Below are 20,011 nucleotides of genomic sequence, written 5' to 3' on the forward strand. Positions count from 1 at the left end.
AGAAAAATGGGGTTTTTTTCTTAACTTAAAAAAATTGCATGTCATTTTTTTAAAAAAATTAACCGTGATTCGTTGAGATTCGTGAGGGGGTTGGAATAGAGATCCCTTCCAGTCCCTTCCAGCTGCACAATTACATGATTCTAACATGTGAGGAGACTCCCAGGAGAATCCAACATTTGCAAGGGGGCAGGGTTCATGAGGACTAGCCTCGCTCACAGTTCAAGGAACCACAGTGATTCTGCCTGGCCGCTTTCCCTACCCACGCTGCTCCTCTGACATCTCTTTCCCTCCTGAAACTCCTTGCCCTGCTTCCTTTCAGAGCCGGCACAGAGTGTTCCTTCTATCATTTGCCTCCTCCTCCTCAGTGCAAATTTGTTCCCCCACCACCACCACCAAAAATTTTTTTAGAAATTCTGCATGCTTCCCTTTAGATCTGCAGGTCATTAGAAAGCTCCTTCTTCAGCCACCAGGGATCCATCCAGCTCTCCTTTGCATCAAAAAGAGAGGTTCCAGTTCGTGCATCTGATATTTCCCCCTTTTAAAAACCTCCATTTCTGCTGAGCTGTCGGTTTTCCTTTATGCTTCCTACCCAGGAAGCCTCTGCATTTAGTCATATGTCAGTCTCTCCCCCCCTTCTTTTTTTCAAAGCCCCATGCCCTAATTTTTGCAGCTCTTGCTCTCCCCCAAGAGAGAAGAATGGCCTCCTTTTACAACCGCCGTTTCTCAGAGCTGCTCATCTCGGCCACCTCGTCCTCCACTAATTTCTCCCGAAAGGTCACCTCGCTCTAAATACAGTCCCGTCTCCTGTGGGATCGCTCCCTTCTCTGAAGGCTGCAATTTGCTCTGCTCTACAGGTTGAGAGGCTGCTGAATATTCACAGTTCTGATCTTGCACACCCTCAAATTATTTGAGCGCTGGGTGTGCCCTGCAGTATTAAGCACTCACACAGGAAGAAGTGCTCTGAAGACCTCCAGATGAAAGCACTCGCTCAAACCAAACAAACTTTCTTTCACAGAACAGCAAAATAGCACTTGAGAAGGTGCAAAGTGCTGGAGTCCCGGAGGTGATCGTAGAATCACAGAATTGTTGAGATAGCAGAGACCCCAGAGGTCCTCTAGTGCAGCCCCCTGCAATGCAGGAATCTCAGCTAAAGCATCTGAAATATACTCGGAGTCGAGAGTGAATTTCATGCTCTTTATTCAGATCATAGTCATCAAGGAGAAGAAGAGAAGAATGGCTCTTTTCCCAAAACCATCTGCTTATATACATTATTTACAAAATGGGCCTCGCGTGATTGGCTACTTCAGGGCTACACCTGTGGGCCAATCAGGTTGTGGATTGACTTCTGCCTGCAGCCTGATTGGCTGCTCCTACAGGCCAATCAGGTTGCAGATTCACTTCTGCCAGCCGCCTGATTGGCTGCTCCTGCAGGCCAATCAGGTTGCGGATTCACTTCCACCTGGAGTTGGATTGGGAAGCTCCTGCGGACCAATCAGACTGCTGATTCTGAATCCTATTGTTCTAGGATTCAGCTCAGTACATAACAGCATCCGTGACAGATGGCCATCCAAGTTCTGCTTAAAAACCTCCAAGGAAGGAGAGTCCACCACCTCCCGAGGGAAGACCGTTCCCCTGTTGAACAGCTCCTCCCAACAGAAAGTTCTTCCTAATGTTTAGTTGGAATCTCCTTTCTTGTCACTTGAAGCCATGGGATCGAGAAAACAAGCTTGCTCCATCTTTCCTTTCTCCATATTTTCCTTTTTCCTATATTTGTGCCAACTCGCCTGCTCTGCACGAGTCATGTCTGCTTTTAGGACTGACTTTTCCCTTTGCTTGGAAAATCTGATGGTTGCTTCTGTTCCTCTCTGAGAGAGCCAGTGTGGTGTAGTGGTTAAGAGCGGTAGACTCGTAATCTGGGGAACCGGGTTCACGTCTCCGCTCCTCCACATGCAGCTGCTGGGTGACCTTGGGCTAGTCTCTCAGCCCCACCCACCTCACAGGGTGTCTGTTGTGGGGGGGGGGAGGGAAAGGAGAATGTTAGCCGCTTTGAGACTCCTTCGGGTAGTGGTAAAGCGGGATATCAAATCCAAACTCTTCTTCTCTTCTTCTTCTTCTTCCTCTCTCTTTCCCTTCATCGCACAAAAGAATAAAAGCATGAAAATAGCCCTGCTGGATCAAGCCAGTGGCCCATCATGAAAGGCAGTGTGGTGTAGTGGTTAGAGTATCAGACTTGGACCTGGAAGAGGCCAGGGTTTGAATCCCCGCTTGGCTTTGAAGCCGACTGGGTGACCTTGGGGCCCAGTCACTGCATCTCAGGCTAGCCTACCTCGCAGGGTGGTTGTGGGGGTTAAATGAGCCAGGGTAGAGCCATAAATTTAGTATAGCATGCTTTTCTCAGAGTGGCCAAGCAGATGCCCCAAAGGGAAACTCGCAATCAGGATTCGAACACAAGACCAGAACTCTCCCCTCCTTTGGTTTCCAGCAACTGGTGGTCAGAAGGATAGGAAATCTGTTCATTTTTGTTTCTCTCTGAAATCTATCAACCTTTAAGTGTGCAGTTCTTTATGTTTGCAGCATTGCCTTGGTATACATATTTTTGCAAATAACATTGCCTCATATGATGCACCTTTGAATGTCCTTTCTGCCATTAGTTGCATTTTTACGCCCATTTTTGGGTCCAAGAACTGCAATGCAAAATCCAGAGAAGTGTGCATTTTAAAGGACAGCTGAGTCTTGTTTCAAGACATGTGACTTTAGTGGGTTCACACTGCACAACAAACTGAACCAAACCATTTTTTTACTTTAAATACATTTTCTACACAGCATCACTAGCAATTAAGGGACATGTTTAAGGGATAGGGAGGGAGCTGTTCATGAATGTGGTAAAGAAAAGGGTGTTGGGTGCGAGCGTCTGAGAGCTAAAGCACAAGAACCAAAAGCAAATGTCATAGAATCACAGAATCAGAATTGGAAGAGGTTCTGAGGGTCATCTAGTCCAACCCCCACAATGCAGGAATCACAGCTGTTTTGGCCAGATCACAGCAGCTTCTTCCAGTTTCTTCCTAAATGGCTCAGACTGAATTCAACCCACACTTGGTTAACCTATGGGATTAACTGCTGAGAGAGCTGGTGGCTACCACACAGTTAGGCGGCTTCCCAATTAGGGATCCTGGAACCGAATCTGTGCCAAAGGCCCACAAAGTATATTTCTGCACATACGAGCAAAAGGATGCCCTGTTGCATCGCTGCCTCGGTTGTGTCGGGTGGACGCCATCTCTGCTCTTAATTTTAGTAACTGCAGAAACATGTTTCTAGATGCTATCGATGGTGATTCATCGTTTCTGAAGATTGTAAGATTGCATTCCAGGAAAATCGGTGAGACAAAAGCAGATAAATGAATAACGAGCGTGGTTGCAACTTCACTGGACAGGCGAACAATTTGCCTGTTTAGTAAATAAAATAGATATCGGTGGTCATTAATGAATTTAAATATCAGCAGCCATGTACTTAAAGATGCTGTGTTGCTTACTCAAAGCTCCCTGTCTTGAATGGGCTACCCAGAGCCATCCAGACCACACAGAAAACAAGATGTTGGTCTGGACATGCCTTTGGTCTGATCCTGCGGAGCTGCGCTTAGGTGCCTGTGGGATGGTATCCAGGGGGGCGCAAGACAATGCTATGCTGGAAGGAACCATCTGAAGGGCCAGCATCTTGGGCGATGCCCTTGGACGGCAACCTCTTTGCCCACCCAGCACCTTCCCAAGGCTGCCAGGAAGAACTTCACTTCCAGGAGACGGAAAGAGGAAGGTGGGCATGGGAAAGGCAGCCGCTGTCACCTCGAGGTTTTCGCCCTTTCCTTGGGCTGGCTTTCCGGTTCTGCCTCCTTAAACACAGAGCATTAAATATTTAGGGCACCGTTTCTTTCCCCTCCCGGCTTTTAAGTGTGTAACTCAAGCCAGCTTGGCCCCCGCTTCCTCCTGCTGCCTCGCAGCCACGTCCTGCCCCTGCCCAATTCCCATGCACAGAGCATGGGAAATAAACAAGATGAACTTGAGCTCTTGGTACAGCAAACTAAATATGACATAATAGGCATCACTGAAACCTGGTGGGATGAGTCTCATGACTGGAATGTAGTAATAGAGGGATACAATCTATTTAAGAGAAATAGACCAAACAGGAAAGGAGGAGGAGTAGCTTTATATGTTCGGGATATGTATACCTGTGAAGAGATCCAGGATTTAAAACTTCAAAGCCAAATTGAGAGTATCTGGGTCAAAATTAAGGGAGAGAAAAACAACAGTGACCTCATTGTGGGAGTTTACTATAGATCCCCAAGCCAAACTGAGGACACAGATGATGCCTTCCTGGAACAGATGGCCAAGCATTCCAAAGGAAGTGAGATAGTAGTAATGGGGGATTTCAACTATCCTGATATTTGTTGGATGTCAAACTCAGCCAAGAGCATAAGGTCGAACAGATTCCTCACTGGCCTTGCAGACAACTTCATTGTCCAGAAAGTGGGAGAGGCAACAAGAGGATCAGCCATTTTAGATCTGGTCCTAACCAATAGTGATGACTTGGTTAGTGGGGTAGAAGTGGCAGGATCATTAGGTGGGAGTGACCATGCTCTTCTGGAGTTTATTATCCAGCGGAAAGGAGCAACCAAGCATACTAAGGTCCAAATTCTAGACTTTAAGAAAGCCGACTTCAGAAAACTTAGGGAAACGCTGGGTGAAATCCCATGGACAGTAATACTAAAAGGGAAGGGAGTTCATGATGGTTGGGAGTTTGTTAAAAGGGAGATATTAAAAGCACAACTTCAGGCAATACCAATGAGACGGAAACATGGAAGGTGCCTAAAGAAGCCAGGCTGGCTATCTAAAGAACTTTTGACTGAGTTAAGATTTAAAAGGGATATGTACAAAAAATGGAAAAGGGGGGAAATCTCCAGAGAGGAATTCAAACATATAGCCAGCACGTGTAGAGACAAAGTCAGAAAAGCTAAAGCACAGAATGAACTCAGGCTCGCCAGAGAGGTTAAAAGCAACAAAAAGGGCTTTTATGGGTATGTCCGTAACAAAAGGAAAAACAAGGAAACAGTGGGGTCACTCAGAGGAGAAGATGGTGAAATGCAAACAGGGGACAGAGAAAGGGCAGAACTCCTCAATGCCTTCTTTGCCTCAGTCTTCTCCAAGAAAGAAAACAACGCCCGACCTGAAGAATATGGAGCAGATGATTCAGCAGGGGAAACACAGCCCAGAATAAGTAAGGAGGTAGTACAAGAATACTTGGCTAGTTTAGATGTATTCAAGTCTCCAGGGCCAGATGAACTACATCCAAGAGTATTAAAAGAACTGGCAGAGGTGATTTCAGAACCACTGGCAATAATCTTTGAAAATTCCTGGAGAACAGGCGAAGTTCCAGCAGACTGGAGGAGGGCAAATGTTGTCCCTATTTTCAAAAAGGGGAAAAGAGAGGACCCAAACAATTACCGCCCAGTCAGCCTGACATCAATACCAGGAAAGATTCTAGAGCAGATCATTAAGCAAACAGTCTGTGAGCACCTAGAAAGAAACTCTGTGATCACTAAAAGTCAGCATGGGTTCCTGAAAAATAAGTCATGTCAGACTAATCTGATCTCATTTTTTGACAGAATTACAAGCCTGGTAGATGAAGGGAACGCTGTGGATGTAGCCTATCTTGATTTCAGCAAGGCCTTTGACAAGGTGCCCCATGATATTCTTGTAAAGAAGCTGGTAAAATGTGGGCTAGACAATGCTACCATTCAGTGGATTTGTAGCTGGCTTACTGACCGAACCCAAAGGGTGCTCATCAATGGCTCCTCCTCATCCTGGAGAGTGGTGACTAGTGGGGTGCCACAGGGTTCTGTCTTGGGCCCAGTCTTGTTCAACATCTTTATCAATGACTTGGATGATGGGCTTGAGGGAATCCTGAGCAAGTTTGCAGATGACACCAAGTTGGGAGGGGTGGCTAACACCCCAGAGGACAGGATCACACTTCAGAATGACCTTAACAGATTAGACAACTGGGCCAAAGCAAACAAGATGAATTTTAACAAGGAGAAATGTAAAGTACTACACTTGGGCAAAAAAAATGAAAGGCACAGATACAGGATGGGAGACACCTGGCTTGAGAGCAGTACATGTGAAAAGGATCTAGGAGTTTTGGTTGACCACAAACTTGACATGAGTCAGCAGTGTGATGCAGCAGCTAAAAAAGCCAATGCAATTCTGGGCTGCATCAATAGGAGTATAGCATCTAGATCAAGGGAGGTAATAGTACCACTGTATTCTGCTCTGGTCAGACCTCACCTGGAGTATTGTGTCCAGTTCTGGGCACCACAGTTCAAGAAGGATACTGATAAGCTGGAACGTGTCCAGAAGAGGGCAACCAAAATGGTCAAAGGCCTGGAAACGATGCCTTATGAGGAACGGCTTAGGGAGCTGGGTATGTTTAGCCTGGAGAAGAGAAGGTTAAGGGGTGATATGATAACCATGTTCAAATATATAAAAGGATGTCATATAAAGGAGGGAGAAAGATTGTTTTCTGCTGCTCCAGAGAAGCGGACACGGAGCAACGGATTCAAACTACAAGAAAGAAAATTCCACCTAAACATTAGAAAGAACTTCCTGACAGTAAGAGCTGTTCGGCAGTGGAATTTGCTGCCAAGGAGTGTGGTGGAGTCTCCTTCTTTGGAGGTCTTTAAGCAGAGGCTTGACAGCCATCTGTCAGGAATGCTTTGATGGTGTTTCCTGCTTGGCAGGGGGTTGGACTGGATGGCCCTTGTGGTCTCTTCCAACTCTATGATTCTATGATTCTATGATTCTATGATTCTAAGTGCGCTTCTAATGCGCTCAGATGTTCCTTTAATGGATTACCTAGCCAGGAACTGGATACCTCGCCCTAATGGATCGCTAATAGCCTGCTTCTGGTTTCGCAGGCTCCGCTGGTTAACTCACACCATCCTCCCGAGCTTCCTGGCCTCCCACACATGTTGACCATCACACTGACACATCTCCCGAAACATGCTCTCCATCACCTGCGGCCACAAGGGTTCGCAAGCGTGCCAGCGCATTTGGCACCGTCCTGTCCGGAGGGGTGTCCTTTGGGAGTCTGAGAGATGAAAGTGTTGGCAGTGTGTAAGGGGAAAGCACAAGGGTTTTTTTGGGGGGGACGGGGTAGACGCTTCCCTCAGAACACACCATCCAGTTGCAGAAAAGGGGAGCCAAAATGTCAAGGGTCTGAGAGAACTCTTCTGCTGGGAAAAGGGTGCACAGTTTGGAAGAAAAAAATGAGCAAGGAGGAATGCAAGGGGAAGTGGGGGGGAAGTGTCTTCCCACCTTCGTAAACCTTGAACGTGGGGTCGTGTAATGATCATGAAAGGTGGCAAAAGGTTGCTGTCTCAGACAGATCTCAGAGGAGTCATAGAACTGTAGATTTGGAAGGCAATCCCAAGGGTCATCTAGTCCAACCCCCTGCAGTGCAGAAATTGTGGGTAAAAAACCCATGACCGATGGCCATCCAACCTCCTCCACAGAAGGAGAGTCCACCACCTTCTGAGGGAGTCCGTTCCACTGTTGAACAGTTTTTCCAAATGTTTAACCAGCATCTCCTTTCTTGTAACTTGAAACTGTGAGTCCGAGTCCTACCCTCCAGAACAGGAGAAAACAAGCCTGCTCCCTCTTCCATCTGACAGCCCTTCAGATATTTGAAGATGGCTATCATATCTCCTCTCAGTCTCCTCTCCAGCTCCTTCAAGTCTTCCTCCTAAGTCTTGGTTTCCAGACCCTTGGTCAACTATCCTTCTTAAATGGTGGCACCCAGAACTGGACACAGTATTCCAGGTGTGGTCTGACCAAGGCAGAATAGGACTTCCCTTGATCTGGACACTAGACTTCTGTTGATGCAGCCTAGAATAGCATTAGCTTTTTTTTGCTGCTGAATCATCACTGTGGACTCAAGCATTATTACCATACTTGAGAAAAGAGTGACATAGCTTTGCAGCTTGTCCCAGGAGAAAATGGGTTTATGTGCATGGGTTGGGGAGTCCTAAAACCTAAAGCGTCTGTCATTTGATTAGGGACTAGTGCCATGCCATTGCTCCGACAGGAAACATCCCTGTGTACAACAGTACGCAAGAGGTTCTCGTGAGGTTACTGAAGTTTTACACAGGGTCAACGTACTTCATTTCTGTTCTCTGCAGCTGACTTGTGCTATTCTGTTAGCAATTTCTAATCCAGACATTACCAGCATATTTTGCTGCCTACAGGGCAAGTTCAGTAACTCTGCTGACCCCAAACTGCTGGATATCTCGGTCCAAGGTCTTTTGGTGGGACCTTAAATCTGACCTTCCTAGCAGGACCATTTTAACAAAGTTAGCTAAGACAGCTTGCAAACAAGCCAAAATCTGTCCGATCTGAGTTGTCCTGCCAAGCCGTGCTTTGATTAGGCAGACAGCTCTTAAAAGGCGTTCTGGATTATTTTGGGAAACTGCACGTCTTGGTCAAATTGACCAGGACAACACAAAATGGGGAGATGACATTTTGGAACTGATTTGGTCTCTTCCCATCTCGAAATGGAAGGGCTGGCAGAGAGGCGATTCTTGGAATAGGCTCTAAGCGATGCCTGCACTGAGTCAGCTCAAGCCCGAAGGCAAATCCAGCCTCTAATCTTGGAGAAAGGAGAGGTGCAGAAAGAGGGCGGTTGGGGGACTCATCTGAACAAGCAAGTGAGCCTAAGGAGAGCGTGTGAGCATCTTGGGATTATGGGGCAGAGTCTTCAGTAAGAAAGCAGAAGCCACAGCCTCTGAGTCATGCCTAATAATAATAATAATAACAATAACAATACTATTTATACCCCATCCATCTGACTGGGTTTCCCCACCCACTCTGGGCAGCTCCCAACAGAACACTGAAAACAGAATAAAACTTCAAACATTAAAAACTTCCCTAAACAGGGCTGCCTTCAGATGTTTTTTAAAAGTCAAATAGTTGTTTATTTCCTGATGGAAGGGCATTCCACAGGGCAGGCGCCACCACTGAGAAGGCCCTCTGCCTGGTTCCCTGTAACCTCGCTTCTTGCAGTGAGGGAACCGCCAGAAGGCCCTCGGAGCTGGACCTCAATGTCCAGGCTGAGCGATGGGGGTGGAGACGCTCCTTACTGGGCCGAGGCCTTTGCCAGTCCCTGGTCAGTTTCGTCAAGGACCAGTTCATTTGCATCTGGGCTTTATTCCTGAGCTGTTAGCAGGTTCCTTCTGCTTCCCAGTCATCTAACAGAGTCTTCCTTCTAACCCTCCAGTGACCCTTTCTCTTGACTGACAACGCCTCCCTGTTCTCTTTCTAGCAATGGAGCTTTTCACCCATGCGCGTGGGGCACACAGATCAAGGGTCTTGTGCGTTACCTATGAACCCCCTTCCTAATCCAAATACCATTCATATCCATGGTTCCAGCATCTCTCCTCTCCCTTCGGCAAGGAGGACTAGCAAAGCAGGGAGATGGAGGCCAAAGTCTTCCCTGCTTTGCAGTAGTCCCAGCTCCTCTCTAGTGGAGATTGTGATTTTGTTTCTTTTGTCCGATTCTGATTTTGTTTCTATTTTTTTTATTTTTTTATTTAAAAAACAAACAACCCCAGAGTTGGCTAAGAGGTAGCCCAGGTGATAGGACCTGAGCTGGGGGTAAAATTGTTCACTGTTGCCCGCCCACCCCAGCCCCAATCAAAGCACCTGCCTTTCCAAAGGTAATGATTCAGGAAAGCTGCTGCTACCATTATTCTGGGAGTACCAATTTTGTGGGGGGGGGGGAACCATGCCATGTGGAAAGAGGTGCCCTTCCTCTCAACTGGCCTTCCCCAACTGGTGCCCTCCAGATGTTGCTGTACTACAACTCCCTCCAGCCTCCACCACCACAGCTGCTGCAGCCGTGGGAACTGGGGGTGCCAGTCCAGAAACACCTGGAGTGCAACAGGTTGGGGAAGGCTGACCCAAATGATGGGCAAAAGCAATTCCCTGCGGTCAGATGTGGAAAAGCATTTCACTGGATGGCATGCAATCCCCGATACATTTACCCAAGAGTAAGCCCTGTTGTAGGGACGCAGGTGGCGCTGTGGGTTAAACCACTGAGCCCTAGGGCTTGCTGATCAGAAGGTGGGTGGTTCGAATCCCCACAACGGGGTGAGCTCCCATTGCTCTGTGTCAGCTCCTGCCAACCTAGCAGTTCGAAAGCATGTCAAAGTGCAAGTAAATAAATAGGTACCGCTCCGGCGGGAAGGTAAACACCGTTTCCGTGCGCCGCTCTGGTTTGCCAGAAGCGGCTTTGTCATGCTGGCCACATGACCCAGAAGCTGTATGCCGGCTCCCTTGGCCAGTAAAGCGAGATGAGTGCTGCAACCCCAGAGTCATCCGTGACTGGACCTAATGGTCAGGGGTACCTTTACCTTTATCTTTAAGCCCTGTTGTATAGTTGGATTTACATACACCAAAGAGGGTTTTTTCCCCTGTCATCCAGAAAAAACTGTATCTGTTTGTCTGTTTCTCTATTGTTCGGCTCTTCAAAACCTAGCTGGGTTGGGTGCCATCTTTGCCAGGCTAGGAATGCCAATCAAGATGCTCTCAGGGGCTTCTCATGGCTTCCAGGCGGCACTTGGCAGCTTCCTAACCTGTGCCACCGGACGTTTGGGCACCCCCAGTTCTGCGCGAAGCCGTGGCCGCAACATCTCATCCCCAAGAGGTGCTGGGGCGCTGTGAATTCATCGCCAGCCAGCCCCCCCCATGACCCTCCCCTTCTCCCCCTTGCAGGTGGAGCTGTCGGACGGGACGACCCACATCATCACCGACGCCTACGCAGGCAAGGAGTACATCATCCAGGTGGCAGCCAAGGACAACGAGATTGGCACGTGGAGCGACTGGAGCGTGGCCGTGCATGCCACGCCCTGGACCGAGGAGCCCAAGCATCTCACCACGGAAGCCCAGGGAGCAGGTGAGATGCAAGAAGAGGAGGGTTGTCCGTGGGGATGGGAAGAGGGGGCTGTTTCTGGGGAGGAAGAGGGCCTTACCAGGGAAGCTGACTCTTTATTCAAGAAAACCAGATACAACTCAGCAGTAGTAGGTCTTGCCCCTGTGGAGCAGTTGGTCCCCTCTTTCCACCCTCTCTAAGGCTCCTCCTCTCCCAGATGTTTCCCAAGCATCTCAAACATCATCTGCTCACCTCTGGGATTTTGTTATGCCTTTATTATTATCCTGTGCATTTTTTGAGACCAGGGCGGAAGGGGAGCTTGTTGTGGCCAGAGAGGGAGGCTCCCGGGATTATTCAACAGCCTCTTCACACACACACACACACACACACACACACTTTCTGCTTCATCTCCGATTCCTGCATGTTTGGGGGTTGGACTAGATGACCCTCTGAACCCCTTCCAATTCTTCTGTAATTCTGTGTAGCCTGTTTTGTAGACCAAGTGGGAGATTCCTCATCAGAACGGAAGCGGTTGGAGGGTGGCAGTCAGGCGGGCCATGTCCCCTTCCCTTCTGCGGGTGCTGATATTGTCTGTGCCCGAGGCCCACCAGATCTGGAGTCCTCGGCCAACAGGGAAACAGGTCCCAGATGTGACCGACATCTGGGAGGTCCTGTAGCCAGCTTTGAAAGTTGAGGAACTCGCAATGCGTGGCTCACCGCAGCCAGCCCTGTAGCACCCAGGATTCCTGAGTGCTCCCACAGTTGCTCAGAGATAAGGAGTTTTGCAAAACAGCCCCTTCTTTCCATCCCAAAGATAGGCAATGCTGGCATAAAGGACTTTCAAACTTTTGCAAGAATCCATCTGTTTGCTTTGGAAGGAAAGTGGTGGGCTCCCCTTGGTGAGCTGGGTGCTACTTTATCGGGTGCTGTGGGAGTGGGCTTCCTGCTCTGCCAGGGGGCTCGATGAGAGACCCTTCCCAAGGCTATGATTCTGTGTCCCAGATGAATTTCCTGCCCTGCTGCCTTTGGAGTGGCTCTTCCAGGGATAACACGGCCATTTTAAAGCGCAAAGGCATGGAACCACAGAAGGGGAGAGGGCTCCTGTGTTCGAATCCTGCTTGCAGACGTTTCCCATTGGGATGGCCACTGTGGGGAAAGGATGCTGGAAGAGGTGGGCCAGTTGCCCTGAACCAGCAGGCTTTCTTTATGTCTTGATGTTGTTTAGTCATTTAGTCGTGTCCGACTCTTCATGACCCCATGGACCAGAGCACGCCAGACACTCCTGTCTTGCACTGCCTCCTGCAGTTTGGTCAAACTCATGTTCGTAGCTTTGAGAACACTGTCCAACCACTTCGTCCTCTGTCGTCCCCTTCTCCTAGTGCCCTCAATCTTTCCCAACATCAGGGTCTTTTCCAAGGATTCTTCTCTTCTCATGAGGTGGCCAAAGTATTGGAGCCTCAGCTTCACGATCTGTCCTTCCAGTGAGTACTCAGGGCTGATTTCCTTCAGAATGGATAGGTTTGATCTTCTTGCAGTCCATGGGACTCTCAAGAGTCTCCTCCAGCACCATAATTCAAAAGCATCAATTCTTCGGCGATCGGCCTTCTTGATGGTCCAGCTCTCACTTCCATACATCACTACTGGGAAAACCATAGCTTTAACTATACGGACCTTTGTAGGCAAGGTGATGTCTCTGCTTTTTAAGATGCTGTCTAGGTTTGTCATTGCTTTTCTCCCAAGAAGCAGGCGTCTTTTAATTTCGTGACTGCTGTCACCATCTGCTGTGATCAAGGAGCCCAAGAAAGTAAAATCTCTCACTGCCTCCATTTGCCAGGAGGTGATGGGACCAGTGGCCATGATCTTGGTTTTTTTGATGTTGAGCTTCAGACCATATTTTGCGCTCTCCTCTTTCACGCTCATTAAAAGGTTCTTTAATTCCTCCTCACTTTCTGCCATAAAGGTTGTGTCATCTGCATATCTGAGGTTGTTGATATTTCTTTATGTCTTATGTGAGAGTAAAAACAACTCTTGACTACGTGGATGATGCCCCTGGCACCCCAAAGTGGTTTTTCCATTGGGGTGCTCATTTATTAAGCTCTGTGCTGTGTCTCTTTAAGTTTTTCTGGCTGGAACACCGTTCATTAGGCTTGCAAAGTCCCCGTTTCTCTCGACAGCACTACCACACAAGACCTCTTCCTGACAGCTCTCCTCCTTCAAAAGGGGTTCTTGCTTCTATCAACACCCCCAACAACAACAGCGCTGCTGGCCAAGGAGATAGGCTTGCGCAGATCTCCACACGTTTATCAAAGCAACTGAGGTCCTGCAGCGACTTTATCCGTGTACAGAATTCCAGACCCCAAGACATAACGATGGCCCTGAAAAGGAGTCACACAAGTTCAGAGGAAGATGCTTGGGTCTTATCCAGACTTCCTCTTGTCCCGCTTTCCTCCGGAGAAAACTGCTCTTTAACTCTTAATGAGAGCAAACAACCATCCAGGTTTTCTGTGGATTGCTGTTTGTTCTGATTCAGCACTAAAGAGCAGGCTTTTTCCTGGGAGAGGAGTGGGGCAAGGGGAAAACCACTCGGACCCATGCTTTATAGGCACAGAAAAAGAGAAAGTGTGGGCAAGGCCTTTGTCTGGCCCAGCCTAGTACTGTCTGCTCTGATGGGCAGCTGCTCATTCTCCTGGGTTGTCTCAGGCAAAGAAGGGTAGCTAGCTGTATCCTTTTAAACTGGAGGTGCCTGCTGGAAAGGAGATTCTGATTAAACATCAGGAAGAACTTTCCAAGGGTAAGATCTGTTCAAGAGCAGAATGGATTCCCTTGGAAGGTGGTGAACTCTCCCTCATTGGAGACTTTTAAACAGAGGTCCTCCATTGTCTCCTGAGACAGTTGCTTGCCAACAAGGATGGCCATCGCTAAAGGGTTATTCAGACTAGATGACCCTTGAGGTCCTTTGCCTGAGGTCCGGCGTGCAAATTCCATGCTCTGCCCATGGGGCTAAAGTCCCTCTCCCATCATGGAGACTGAGAGGTCTATTAATGGCTGTGAACCATAATAATTCAATGGAACTGCCTTGTTCAGATGCAGTCTACCTCTAATGCCGGGGATGGAGGAAGGATCAGCCAGCCCCATGCTCTTCTTGCGGCCTTTCCAGCAGCTCATGGTAGGATCAGAACACAGGATCAGATGGACCTGAGTCTGATCCTGCAAAGCTGCTCTTCCGCCTACCACTTGCCAGCTAGCTATGTTCTCCCCACCAGGAAAGGGCAGCGGGGTTTCAGGAAATGTGGGGAACAGAATAGGCCGTGTGCTTCGCAAAATCCCAGGCAAAATATGCTGCCCAGTGTGGGTTTTTGTAGCAGCACACAACGGGAAGCCTGTTAGCAAGGAAAGCCACAAAGTTAACAACTCTCTGTTTCTAGGAAAGAGCTGGGCTGGCTTCCAAGTGCATAATATGATATCAGCCTCTGGCTTCCCAGAAGCAGCCATGCAGCGTCCGGGCTGGTCCCCTCAGCTGGCACCGGCGCTGGTGGGGTTGGGAAATCGAGAAGGAAAAAAAACTGCTGTCCACTACTAGGAAAGCACCGGGAGGCATGCCAAAGACCCTCGGGGCGTCTGGTTGTGTGCACGCACACGGGGGAATGTGCAAATTATCGGTGCTGCCCGGCTGCACGAGGGGATCAGCTCTTAGGGGCTGCAATGCAGGTGAAATCACCGGCCCGGACAGATTTGGTGAATGTTGCAAACCACACAAACCCAGACTCTGCAACACCACCCATGCTCCCCTCTTTGGTCCTGTTCAGATCTTTAAGGTGATTATTGGTGTGTTGGGGACAGGCTGGGTTCTCTCTGCGCCTGATATGTCTTTGGATGCCCCTTCGCCCAGAAATGGCCAAAGTCCAAGCCTGAACATTATTCCCACCCTTCCTTGGGCTTGCTTTTATGCTTATAGGAAGCGGGTGGCGCTGTGGTCTAAACCACTATGCCTCTTGGGCTTGCCGATCAGAAGCTCGGCGATTTGAATCCCCGTGACGGGGTGAGTTCCCGTTGCTCTGTCCCAGCTCCTTCCAACCTAGCAGTTTGAAAGCACACCAGTGCAAGTAGATAAATAGGTGCCATTGCAGCGGGAAGGTAAACGGTGTTTCCATGCACTCTGGTTTCCATCATGGTGTTCCATTGCACCAGAAGTGGTTTCGTCCTGCTGGCCACATGACCCAGAAAGCTGTCTGTGGACAAACACCGGTTCCCTCGGCCTGAAAAGCGAGATGAGCGCCGCAACCCCAGAGTCACCTTTGACTGGACTTAACCATCCAGGGGTCCTTTATCTTTACCTTTTAATGGTTAAGCAAGTGCAAGTCGCTTTCAAGAACTACACCGAATAGTCACATCAGTGCAACACAGGGGATTTCAAGGCTGGAGATATTTTGCAAACGTCATATGCTTTTTAATCTTTCTCTCTATCTGTTCATTGGTTTTGATTGCCTTACACTGTTATTTTGGGCTCCGTTTTTGTTTCCTTCAGGCTGGTGTGATGAAGTGTCCCCATGACGTCACCCCAGCCAATTAGGGATCATGTAGTCAGTGTCACAGTGCAACATACCCACTTAGTTTAGGTTGTGTGATGATTGTCAGTAACAATAAATGCCAGCCTCTCCCCCCCCCCCCCGGGAAAAAGCAAAACAAATAACTCTTTGTGACCGTTTGTCTCCAAGAAAGATTGAACAAGGCAATCAGTGATGGTCAGTGTTGGTTAGTGTCCTGCAGCTTGGACTTTAACATGAGCAGAGACTGCCCTCTAGTGGCCATGCGGCTTGGCATGCAAGTAGGAAGGGCATCGGGCAATCTTGGAAGAGTTCATTGCAACTCTGAGCCCCATTGACGTCAAAGGCATTAATTGCTCTCCTAATGAATGTCGTTTAGGAGGGTTCCCCAGCGGGTGGCACTTCCTCATCCGTCTCTTGGTGGTCCCCCTGTGTGAAAATAGCACCCAACATTATTATTATTAATATTATTCATTTCATCTTTATCCTGCCATTCCAACATGGAGTGCAGGGCAGGGTAAATTCTCGCTCCCCTTACAACAACCCTGCAAAGTAGGGCTGGGGGAGAGACAGCAGCGTTGGGTTGCATAGCTGAGGGAGGATCTGAAACTGGGTCTCTCCCCAGGGATAGCGTGACCTTCTCACCACCCCACCACCCTGGCTTCGGCCTGGCACAGAAGCCATCCTTCACCCCTTCACCACTTTCCCCCCCCACCCCACCCTCCTTCAAGCCTTTTGAAAGGTGTTATAATAACCATCTTCAAGGATCTCAAGGGATGTTGGATGGGAAATGGAGCCAGCTTGTTTTCTGCTGCTCCAGTCGGAAAGAGAATCTGAACCAATGGATTCAAATGATAAGAAAGGAGATTCTAACTCAAATTTCTTACATTCTTACATCAAGGATTTCTGCCTTGCAGGCAGTTACCTTAGAGGGCCCTTGGGGCCCCTTCCAACTCTGCAATTCTAAGTCTTTCTGAGCATGCGCAGAGTACCTTTCTCTCACCACCAAGTCCCCTTGGCTCACTTTCAGACGCTTCCGATTAGGGAGCAGGGCTGGCATGCTGGAAGGGGTATTTGGCCGGGCAATTTCAGCTCCAGCCCCTGTCTGCTTAGAACTAATTCCTGGCGGTTTCTCCTTCCAGGGCTGAGCTGAGAAGTCAACCGCATGTTTCTCTGCACCAGAGCACTGTACACAGTGGTGGATTTACGCATAAGCTAAACAAGCTTTAGCTTAGGGCCTCACTCTCTCGGGGGGGGGGGAATTAAAGGATGTACATTTCCAAAATATAAGATAAAAAAACAAACGAAATAAAACCTACATACAGCAACAGTGTTTTGTGTTGTGTAGGCTCCTATGATGTAAGTCATGGGCCCCGCCTGCTAGCCTGCTCCCTAAAATATCACCTTTCTATATATAGGGTGCCTACATTCTGCATGGACTGGTTGCATGGCAACATGTGCAAATGGCTTGAGATACCTATTAGGTCCATAAATTACCATAGAGCATATATTCAACATACAAAAACAGCGATAATTTGTTGTTGACAAAGGACAGCTGGACACATAAAGGGCCCCATTACCTTCAGGAGCTTAGGGCCTCATCAAACCTAAATCCAGCCCTGACTGTACACGACTCTGTGGGGCCCCTGAACGCCCGCTCTACCTGTGCCCCTGGTATTAATCCTTTTCCCTCTCCTTCAGAGACGACGACCACCAGCACCTCAGCCTTTGTGGTCCCCACCACCACCAGGATCGGGAACTCGGAGGAACAAGGCAGTGATGGAGCCATCGCCCTGTCCTGGGTGGCTGGTCTGCTCTTGGCGGCTTTCAGCATCCACTTTATTTAGTGAGTGTCTCTTAGGGCCCCTCCTTGTGGGACGAAGGGGGCAGGGGGGGGTTATATGGAAGGTGGCATCCGCCGTTGGGGGTGAGGTCAAGCCATTGGGAGGTTGTGGCTGTTGAGACCGTGGAAGGCTCTCCCTGTGAACTCTCCTTCCTTAGAGGTTTCTCAGCGGAAAGTTCTTCCTGATGTTTGGCCCCGTGAGAACAGGATGCTGGACTAGATGGGCCATTGGCCTGATCCAGCAGGCTCTCTATCTTGTGGTAGCCTTTTCCTCCTCTTTGCATTTGTCCAACTCCCTTTTTAAAACCATCCAGGTCTCTAGCCATCACTGCCCCCAGTGGCAGTGAGTTCCAGGGTTTAACAAGAGGTGCTGGTGACAGCCACCAGTTTGAATGGCTGTGATGATGATAATAATAATAATAATAATAATAATAATAATAATAATAATAATAATAATTTATTATTTATACCCCGCCCATCCGGCTGGGTTTCCCCAGCCACTCTGGGCGGCTTACAACAGAAAAATGAAATAAAACAATTAAACATTAAAAGCCTCCCTAAACAGGGCTGCCTTCAGATGTCTTCTAAAAATCTGGTAGCTGTTTTTCTCTTTGACATCTGATGGGAGGGCGTTCCACAGGACAGGCGCCACCACCGAGAAGGCCCTCTGCCTGGTTCCCTGCAACTTGGCTTTTCGCAACGAGGGAACCGTCAGAAAGCCCTCAGTACTGGACCTCAGTGTCTGGGATGAATGATGGGGGTGGAGACACTCCTTCAGGTATACTGGACCGAGGCCATTTAGGGCTTTCAAGGTCAGCACCAACACTTTGAACTGTGCTCGGAAATGTACTGGGAGCCAATGTAGATCTTTCAAGACCGATGTTATGTGGTCTCGGCGGCCGCTCCCAGTCACCAGTCTAGCTGCCGCATTCTGGATTAGTAGAGCGCATTGCAGTAGTCCAAGCGGGAGAGCATAACCAGAGCATCACCACTCTGGAGAGACAGTCTGCAGGCAGGTAGGGTCTCAGCCTGCGTACCAGATGGAGCTGATAGACAGCTGCCCTGGACACTGTGCTGCCTCGGAGGTTGGCCAATGTGGGAATAGGATGCTGGACCGGGCGGGCCACTTCTTGTATTCATTTTTTCTTTCCCTCCCCCTTCCTCTAGACTCGGCCTCAGAGCCCCGCTGAGGAGGTCACCGACTCACCGGAACGTCTGTCTTTGCTTCTGTTTTGCACATGGTCTGAAGGACGTGTTCCGTTTCTCTTCATCGCTCCACTTCCTGGAAGGCTGAGCCCCCCCCCCCAAAAAAAAGATCCAAGGGGGCCCAGGTTCTTCACCCGCCTGCCCGCCTGCCACCCAGACAACCACAAACTTTCCCGGCCTTTGCAAAGCCGCCTGAGTAAACCTTCAAAAAGACAGAGGAGCTCTCCTCGCACGCGAAAGAGACAGGCGGGAATGCCGGGGGGGGATCGGGGGGGATGTGGGGGGGAGGAGAAAGGCAGACCTGAAGTCGGGAGGGAGGGAGGGAGCAGCAGCCTGGAACACCAGCCCCCCCCCCCGGCCCCGGGTTCAGATCATACAGCTAAACCACCACGCCAAAGACCCTCCACTGGGCATGCTTCGAACCCGCAGCCCGATTCCTGGACACAGGAGCACGAGACAGACGGACGGACAGGGCGGCTCCAGGAGGGGAGGCCATGAACCTGACGCCGAGGGGGACAGCCCCGCAAGGCCGGCGTTCCTCTTCCCTTCCTCCTTTTGGCAGCTGTGAGAGAACGAACCTTTGAGCCCTCGGCCAGGCGGAGAGAGTAACAAATGCCCGGGGAGGCATCGCGGCTCTGCCCCACCCATCACGGTGGGGGGCGGAATAAAGCAAGCGCCCCACTGGGAGCCACGAGACTGGTGCATCAAGGCGGGTGGCGGGTCTTTGTTTTTTAAAAGAAACCGTTCGTAACTGTCCCACCGAAGGAGAGGTTGGGAGGGAGTCCATCTTGGAAAACACACGCTCACCCCTTCCCTCCCTCCCTCCCCATTTGTAGCCGTGTGTCCCCTTCCGTTTATACAGAGAAACTCCTTAGGTTTGTGTATTGGTCTTATTATTGGGGAGTGGGATGTATATCCGATGGAACTGTAGCTAAACTAAGATGTCCTCTTGGCCCCCCACCCAAAACTGCCCTGCTTCCTCTCTTCACCCCTTCCCCAAGTCCTGTTTTGTAAGAATCCGGCTCTTCCCTCCCCCCCCGGCCCCCCAATCCCCTCCCCCTCCCTCCCCCCTTGTTTCAAAGTGCAGTATTGAACACCCTATGCCCTATTATTCCAAAACGATAATATGCTGTATTTGAACTTTTTATAGATGTGTATATAAAAAAAAACTTTTAAAATCACACACACACATACACACACACTTCACTGAAGGAAGGGGGGAAAAACACCCGCACTCACACAAGAGAGAGATTGTTCATTAAATGTGACCATTTCATTATGTTTTTTTTTGTGAATGTGGTAAATGGTTTGGTCTGGACGGCTCCCGCCAGGAGACTTGAAGCGAGGAAGAAGAAGGACCTGCGGTCTCAACAGTGAAGATGCCAAGGCACACCGGGGGGAGGGGGACGGACACACACACACAGAGACACAAGGGGCACCTTGAGGT

At 49.3% G+C, this 20,011-nt stretch overlaps 1 protein-coding gene across 6 annotated transcripts in view; it reads left to right on the forward strand.

Annotated features, from left to right (window-relative positions):
• The window catches only part of CNTFR (ciliary neurotrophic factor receptor), a 385,394-nt gene extending 365,612 nt beyond the window's left edge, over positions 1-19,782 (forward strand). For 5 of the 6 annotated variants that reach the window (XM_060280404.2, XM_035100658.3, XM_035100657.3 and 2 more), the window contains 3 exons: positions 10,815-10,995; positions 17,217-17,361; positions 18,526-19,782. In XM_060280404.2, coding sequence (XP_060136387.2) covers positions 10,815-10,995; positions 17,217-17,361; position 18,526 — 327 coding nt within the window. In that variant the 3' untranslated portion in view covers positions 18,527-19,782. Of the gene's footprint in view, positions 1-10,814; positions 10,996-17,216; positions 17,363-18,525 lie in introns of those variants that run through there. The other variant, XM_088653079.1, reaches the window with a different exon arrangement.
• Positions 19,783-20,011: the final 229 nt, after the last annotated feature.

This window comes from Zootoca vivipara, chromosome 10 (genome assembly GCF_965207765.1).
Source record: "Zootoca vivipara chromosome 10, rZooViv2.hap1.1, whole genome shotgun sequence".
NCBI classification, from domain to species: domain Eukaryota; kingdom Metazoa; phylum Chordata; class Lepidosauria; order Squamata; family Lacertidae; genus Zootoca; species Zootoca vivipara.